At 36.5% G+C, this 8,611-nt stretch overlaps 1 protein-coding gene across 5 annotated transcripts in view; it reads left to right on the forward strand.

The window, feature by feature from the left end:
• LOC107555276 (cell adhesion molecule 2-like) overlaps positions 1-8,611 on the forward strand; it is a 259,590-nt gene that overhangs the window by 193,951 nt on the left and 57,028 nt on the right. For all 5 annotated transcript variants that reach the window (XM_016238026.1, XM_016238027.1, XM_016238028.1 and 2 more), the window contains exon 3: positions 6,754-6,903. In XM_016238026.1, coding sequence (XP_016093512.1) covers positions 6,754-6,903 — 150 coding nt within the window. The remainder of the gene's footprint in view (positions 1-6,753; positions 6,904-8,611) is intronic.

Here is an 8,611-nt window from a genome sequence, read left to right on the forward strand (position 1 = left end):
CCTTTCTTGGGTACAATGAAGTAGGAGCTGTAAAACCCCGTCTTCATATCGGCTGGAGGGACCGGCTCTATCGCATCCTTCGCCAGTAGGACTGCGACCCCCGCCTGCAAGACAGGACCATCGGCCGCCTTCACTGTTGTGAAGCGGATGCCACTGAACTTGGGGGGGGGGGGCCGGGCGACTTAATCGCATAGCCGAGCCTGACGGTTCGAAGGAGCCATCGAGACGGGCTGGGTAGCTCAAGCCAGACTCCCAGACACCGCGCTAGTGGCATCAACGGAACTACAGGCGTACCCGCAGTGGGGCAGCGCAGAAAAACGCAGGGGCCCGGCCCGGGCGTCTCGTAGCCGGTCCGAGGCGGGGTCTGGTGTGTGTAACACTGACCTGCATTCAAGCAAAGGGTGTGTGGGTAGTCCGTTGGTTCGTCCTCCCGATCCGCCCACTGCTGCTCACTGGCGAGAGAGGAGGGTTAGTGTGATACACACTAGATCATCCACAACCCCCGTCCCCTCTGGGGACCCAGAAATAGAGGAATTGCTCTTTGTCGAGAATTTGGGTACACCGACCGAGAGGTGAGTGGTGGAAAAAGATGAAAGATTCTCCGCCCAGCCCTCCTCCGGGGGAGGGAGTGGTGTGCTTACCATCTCCTGAAGAGCACATCCCTCCACAGTCATCCGACGTGACGTTGGGAATGACCGACTGAAAGGGAACTAAACTAGATATAATCACTTTACCATTACATACCAAACTTAACTGTTTTAAAAGCTGAAACAGTAGTAAGCTGTTTTGGGAGAACGGAAAAAAAAGATGGGCTCGGGCCAAGAATTCTGATGAGCTGTTGGACAAGGGCCGGGCTAGGGTCTGAGCATCTTGGGCTAGGGCCTATATGTGAGGCCCGTGCAGGGCTCTAATTTGTATGCATTTTACGAGGTGGCTAATTCGTCTGAATTTGTATGACCTCACTTGGACGATTTATGTGAGGGGTAGGTTTAGGGGCGGGGTCAGGCGTGGTCCTTCATACAAATTCCTACGAATTAGCCACCTCAGAAAATACATACAATTTCTCACAAATTATACGAATTTGTACTACCTTATTGTCCCGAATATAAGACAATATTTTTTCTTGGAAATACATCTTAAAAAACGCGGTCGTGTTATATTCAGGGTCTAGACTTTGACATGTCAATAATACACCCCCAACAATAGGTGGCGCCAAATATGCATAAAACGAGTGTGCCATGAAATACTAATGTAATGCGTGTTGTAAAGATCGTGAATAAAAACAAAAGAAAAAGAAGTCGTGACATGTAAAAATAGTCGAGACTGTCACGTTAGCCTGATGGGACCAAACTCCCTTTGTGATTTTAAAACGTAAGACAGTTCCCAGATTTGAAGACTACAGTAAGATTTAACTTCTACAATTAATAAGATTTTGGTAGGCTAGTATTAGATGGATAGCCTAAATGTCCTAATTCAGATGGGCTACCTGTTTTTTTTGTTGTTTTTTAATGGTATATCAAAAAGTGTATATTATTTAAATGTGATTGTTGGTACATTTAACCAGTTTTTACCATACTTTCAAAACAAAAATGAAAATAGGAAAAATATGCAATATGAAAACAATTGAAGACAAAATGTGTTTTTACTGAGAAAAAACAAGATTTGGTTTTTAAAAAGCCTTTTTCCGAAAGGTACATCTGGAAAAAGGGGGGTCGTCTTATAATCAGGGTCGTCTTATATTCGGGCCAATACGGTAATTAGCTACCTTTTAAAATGTGTACGATTTGCTTGTGAGATCGGGTTGGGATTCACATTGAAATTACTGAATTTCCCATCACAGCGAAAATTTGTTGAACAACCATAAAAACGGCACCTGTGGAATTGCAAAAATTTACTGTTTTTTTTCTTAACACTCCCCCTGCTGCCATTGGATGGAAAAACAATTACTTATTTATTTGTTATTATTTGTTCTGACCTTCCTCTTGACTTGTTTCTTCTTCATTTTAGTCTAATCACTTGATTTGTCAGCCAGCATCACTATTTAACATTCACACTCCATGTCAGTTTCTAGCACACCTCACACCTCATGTGTTCATGTTGTTCTGGAATAATGAAGGAGGCAGTCGACGCCGCGGTCGGTACAACACTTCCATAGCATGTGGGCCTTGAATGAGACAGATCCCAATGTCACCTTCAGGAAAACGCAGCAGTGCCTGGCGCTTTTGGGAAGCCCACACGGTGATCCCCTACTGCCACGAGATGGAGTATTAGCTTGTGAATAATTTCATGCATGCTAACACGCTGATTTACGAGCCACTTTACAGTTCCTGCCATTTAGCTGTAAATAGAACAGGATCTTCTGTCTAAAAACATTTATATTTAATAGTTGCCATTATTTTATATTATACATTATTCATATAATATTAATTAAATATATTTACTATATTATATATAGTAAATATATTAAACAAATTAATATATATATATATATATATATATATATATATATATATATATTTATATATATATATATTATACATAACATTCAGCTACACACCATTGCGCAACATGCTAATTTGTAAAAAAAAAAAGTTTTTTTTTTTTTTAATAATGCTTTGAACAAGGATGCATGTTCTATTCATCAAATACTCTTGAAAAACCATAGCATTACACAGTTAAAAATATTAAGTAGCACAACTGGTTTTTTATTATAATTTATTATAATAAGAATGAGGTATTCTATCTAAAAATAATAAGATTTATTTAATATTATGTATTTTTAATTACATAATATTGTAAGTCTATTTTTAATATATTTACTGTATTGTATAAATATATTATTAATATTTTAGACAGAATGTTAAATTATGCATAATGGACATTTAACATGCTAATTTGTAAGAAAATAAATTACTTGTATTGATGCATTAAATTGATCAAAAGTGACAGTAAGGACATTAATAATGCTACCAAAAAAATTATATTTCAAATAAGAACGTTCTATTCATCAAATAATCCTGGCAAAAAACATAACAGTTTCCGCAATAATATTAAACATCACAACTGTTTTCAACACTGATAATGATAAGTTTGTTGAGCAGCAAATCAGCATATTAGAATGATTTCTGAAGGATCATGTCACACTGAAGACTGGAGTAATGATGCTGAAAATTCAGCTTTGCCATCAGCAGAATAAATTAAATTTTAAAATATATTCAAACAGAAAATAGTTCTTTTAAATTGTAATAATATTTCACAATATTATTGATTTTACTGTATTTTTATACAATAAATGTACACACTTCACTTTTAATACTGCAGTACAACAGCACCTGCAACATTGTTAAGAAAGAGAGATTTTTTTTCTATCAAGTTAAATATCTTTAAAACAATGGAAGACCGAGTTGAAATGCAGCCGGAAAGCAGTTAGGCTACTTTTCAGCAAGACAAGAAAAACAAATGCGGAATAAGTCCGAGCAGAATCCACTGAGGCTGGGTGATTAAGCCTGGCTTGGATGTCCCCTATGCCCCTTACACACACTTACACACACACATACTTTCCATCCCCCTTTCCCAGATGAGACACAAGACAGTCGCTAACTCGGATCGAAGGCCCACCATAGTCTGGATTATGTGTCAATTTGCCACCCAGCTGCAGTGGCAGAGTCTCCCTTGCCGAACATGACTAGCTCTAATTAGGCCATGCTACCAATTACTGCTGATCCCAAGTCAGAATGAACAGAAAGAGAGAGAGGCAAAGAATTACACCATTGTTTCGCTTTCTATACCCAAGCGCTGTGCTAAATGTGTGCAATAATCCATCATTTTGAGTTTAACAGGTTTAACACGTTCTTATTATATGTAATATTCAGTAGGACCAATAACGATAGCTGGACCAATTTAGCTGTTCCTGAATCCTAACTATGCAATAAAGTACGAAAGGATGTATAGTTATGGCAAAAGAACATTGTTAGACCACTGTAGACACAAAAAGCAGCAGAGTTATCATTTATTATGCTTTATCGTGTAAAATCTGTCATTATTTACTCATGTTGTTCCAAACCCATATGTTATACACTAAGCACTAAATGTTCAGCTCTTTTCCATTCAATAACAATTTATTAAAGCTGTTACTATGACGTTTAGTAACTAACGTAACTGTATTTTTCAGTAGGATGGTGGACAGTAGCATAGCTTTTCCACAAACACTATGCTTTTACTAACGAATAGCAGTGAAGCATGACAAAATGCTACATCGCTATTTTTAATACCTCAATTTAGGCAATAATCAAATATGCTCATCTAAACGACTCTGTTTTCTCTTACATGTTACAATGGAAAGACTGATTCATTCTAATGATTCAGTTCATTCGAGCTGTCCTCTCTCTCATGTGTTCTATTGGAAAATCTAATTCATGCTAGTCAATTGGTTCATTTGACAAACCTGTTCTCATGAGAAAAATGTAACTATACCTTATCCTTTGGCAAAATGGTGGCAAATGTGTATAAATATATGCAATTTGTTCCATACAAAAACGTATGATCTTTAGAAAAAAGAGAAGAAGCCTGAAGGTCCACCCCTATATCTAATTGTCACTGCGCATAAGCAGATTGTACGAAAATGGTATGAATTCATAGGAATTAACTACCAATTAAACAAGATTTGCCATAAGAGTGTGATGATTTGAACAGCTCATTTAAATAAAATTCTTAAATTCAAATTCCTATATTTCCTAACTAGTTTATTTTATTTAGGGTGTTCTTGTTGTTGCTGTGGTATTTTTGAAAATGTACCTGCTCATGTTTGATACTGTCACTGTAATTGAGATTCATTCAAATCTCCTCATTGATCAATTCCTGACAGCAACAGTAAAAGGCAAGAGAATATTCGGATGTAACATGCCTCGTCTTATGGAGCTGAAATAAAAACAGAGGAACTGTTCTCATCTGTTGTGTCATTTATTAAGGCCTGTTCACACCAAGAACGATAACTATAAAGATAACTATAAAGATATAGTTCTAAAAATCGTTCTCAGTATTATAGAATAGCAGAGTCCACACCACAGCTATAACGATAAAGGCACAGAGAAACTATATCATTGGAATGTTTTTTTTTCAATTTCACGATTGACAGCCAATCAGAATCAATCCTGCTGTAACAAGCTTGAAAATATAAAGAGGTAGACAAGCATGTACTTAGAATAAACAGACAATATCTTCTGCTGGTTTGGACGCAAATATAGTTATCTTTATAGTTATCATTCTTGGTGTGAACAGGCCTATATACACCATATATGATATTTTTTCAAACACATTATCTCTCAGCATGAGAAAACGTTTGTTTTCCATGTTTTAGTTTAAAACAGACGATTCACGGCACAAACGGGAGTTTGCAAGCATCATTACAGTGTAAACTGATGGACATACAGAATCACACCTGAAACAGAAAACTAATAAATACAAGTCATATTCCCTCCGCACTTCAGAATCTGTGGGCTTCCACACAGACACGTGCACATCAACAGATCTCCCACAGGAGAAGAATTTCTCTGACAGGGGAAGGGTGTGGTCTCAAAATTAAAGGTGAATGATAAAACATAACGCCAGCAGGGGGCACTCATACTTCATTAAAGGGGTGGTTGATTGTGATTTCACTTTTTTAACGTTAGTGTGTAATGTTGCTGTTTGAACAAACAATATCTGCAAAGTTATGATGCTAAAAGTTCAATGCAAACTGAGATATCGTCTTTAAAATTAAGGCAGTTTAATGCCTACAAAAACGGCTCGTAGGGACTACAACAAGTTACTTCCTGGGTTCGTGACGTCACAAACCAATGAACCCCGCCCCCGGAAACATGCAACGAAGGGGGCGAGGCCATACTGCACTGCTTTAGAGAAGAGGAAGAGTTGTTGCCATGCCATCAAAACTAGGGGTGCACGAAAAAATCTATTCATATCTCTCTCTCTCTCTCTCATTTAGATCATCAGCTCAGCTCCAACAATGAACTGTTCCAATTATACACTTATTTTCACATAGATATGAGAAGCATTAAACATGGACGCGCGTGCAGTTGCTGTACTGTATAAAAGCTTTAATCAAGATAAAACCGTAAATTAAAAGCTAACAGAAGCAGTAGCATTTACAAATAACAGCGTATCTGAAAGTATGAGACAACAACAAACCAAAAAGTTTAGACGTGCACTAGAGGCGGTTTAGCCAATCACAGCACACTGGACTAGCTAACCAATCTAAGCCCATCGCGTATTTCTGAGGGAGGGACTTCATAAAAGCAGGAAATGATCAGCACGTTTATAGGAGAAGAGACAGACCGGTGTAGAATAAAGGTAAATTATGTGAAAAATAATGCGTTTGTTTTTTAACAAAGCATTAACACTTTAGACTGCACCCCATAAACACAATCAAGCCTAGAAAAAAAAAAAACAGTCAACCACCCCTTTAATTAATGTAGCAAATTAGCACTTACCTTAGCAAACTACAGTAAAGTAGCATTCTCAACACTGCCTGGTTGGAAATTTCTTTATTAACCAATCATCATCTAGCTATGAAAATGGCTATTTTATAATAATATACTACCCCCATGACGACCCTACGGCGTGATTCTGAGTCACTATAATGAGACCAGTTTTCCCACTAGTACCTGAGTGCTTTCTGTCCTCCTCTGTCCTCTTTCTTGTGTAACAGTGCTTTGTTTATAAACCTGTCTCTCTCTCTCCTTGTCTGTCCCTCTGCAGGTAGCCAGGCTCAGTTCCCCATCGCCCAGAATGTGACGGTGGTCGAGGGTAGCACGGCTAACATGACCTGCCGAGTGGATTATAATGATAACACCTCCCTCCAGTGGTCAAATCCAGCACAACAGACCCTCTTCTTTGGGGACAAGAAAGGTGAGTGTGGGCAAGATGTGTCGTAAATCAGTCTGGTGTGGTGAACCAGCAGCAGAACCAGAGTGGGTTACTGGGTCGGGTCGAGTGGAAATCTGCTGTGTAAGGATGAGTTTGGGCTCAAGACTAATGAGACTTAACATTCGTGTCGCTCTCGTTCTCTCTCTCAGACGGGTCAGGCACACAAACAAACCAATCAATTCTTCGATTCATAGCATCCACATCAGCACTGCAATAACAAAAGCAATTTAGCATCATTAAAGGTTCCCCAGTGGTGAAAGATGAAGTGTTTCACTTCAAGTCTTTCAGGATAGGTACTCAACGCACAACAGTTTGTTTACAGCTGATTATATGGCTTCACTAATGCAAACTAAAGTGGTTTATTCCAGTTTTTTCATAAATACATATGACCCACATACATACTGTAAAGTGCTGTGCTGGTATTTATCGTTATGTTTAATTGTTATATTTTAAAGTATTATAATTATTAAAGATTTTAATAAAACAATTGATTTATTTTAATAATTTATATTTTAAGTAAATTATATATATGAAATGAAAGAGAAGGTATTTTGTTGTTGCTTTGTGTTTTTTGAGTCTGCAGTCAGCACAGTCCCACCTGAGCTACAGGCACCATGTAAAGCACATTTACTGAGAGCAGAAGCTGAGAGCAGGACGTGTTCTTGTGTTCAAAGACAGCTAGATGGAGCACAGCAGAATGGAACACAAATCAGGGCTCCCAAGGGACGTTTTTCAAAGCTGAACTACTTTTAACTTGACATGGCACCTTAAAAATATGGTGCAAGATTCTGAAAAGCAGGAAGACGCAACGTCAGTCTGACAAGTGCACATACTCATAAGCTATTGATAGATAGATAGATAGATAAGTCTATCTATTGATTATAGACTGATTTAGAAAGATAGATAATCTACTGATTATCTATCTATCTATATCTACTGAATATCTATCTAATATTTCTAATCTATCTATCTATCTAACTAACTAATACTTCTAATCTATCTATCTATCTATCTATCTATCTATCTATCTATCTATCTATCTATCATTTATAATCTATCTATCTATCTATCTATCTAATATTTCTAATCTATCTATCTATCTATCTATCTATCTATCTGTCTATCATTTATAATCTATCTATCTATCTATCTAATATTTATAATCTATCTATCTATATATCTATCTATCGATCTATCTGATATTTTTTTATCTAGCTATCCATCTATCTATCTATCTATCCATCTATCCATCGATCGATCAATCTATCTAATATTTATAATCTATCTATCAATCTATCTATCGATCAATCTATCTAATATTTATAATCTATCTATCAATCTCTATCTAATTTTATCTATCTAATATTTCTAATCTATCTATCTAATATTTCTAATCTATCTATCTATCTATCTATCTATCTATCTATCTATCTATCATTTATAATCTATCTATCTATCTATCTATCTAATATTTCTAATCTATCTATCTATCTGATATTTTTTTATCTAGCTATCCATCTATCTATCCATCTATCTAATATTTATAATCTATCTAATATTTATAATCTATCTACCTATATATCTATCGATCAATCTATCTAATATTTCTAATCTATCTATCTATCTATCTATCTATCTATCTATCTATATATATATATATATATATATATATATATATATATATATATAA

This window comes from Sinocyclocheilus grahami, unplaced genomic scaffold, assembly GCF_001515645.1.
Source record: "Sinocyclocheilus grahami isolate Dianchi unplaced genomic scaffold, SAMN03320097.WGS_v1.1 scaffold529.1, whole genome shotgun sequence".
Taxonomy (NCBI): domain Eukaryota; kingdom Metazoa; phylum Chordata; class Actinopteri; order Cypriniformes; family Cyprinidae; genus Sinocyclocheilus; species Sinocyclocheilus grahami.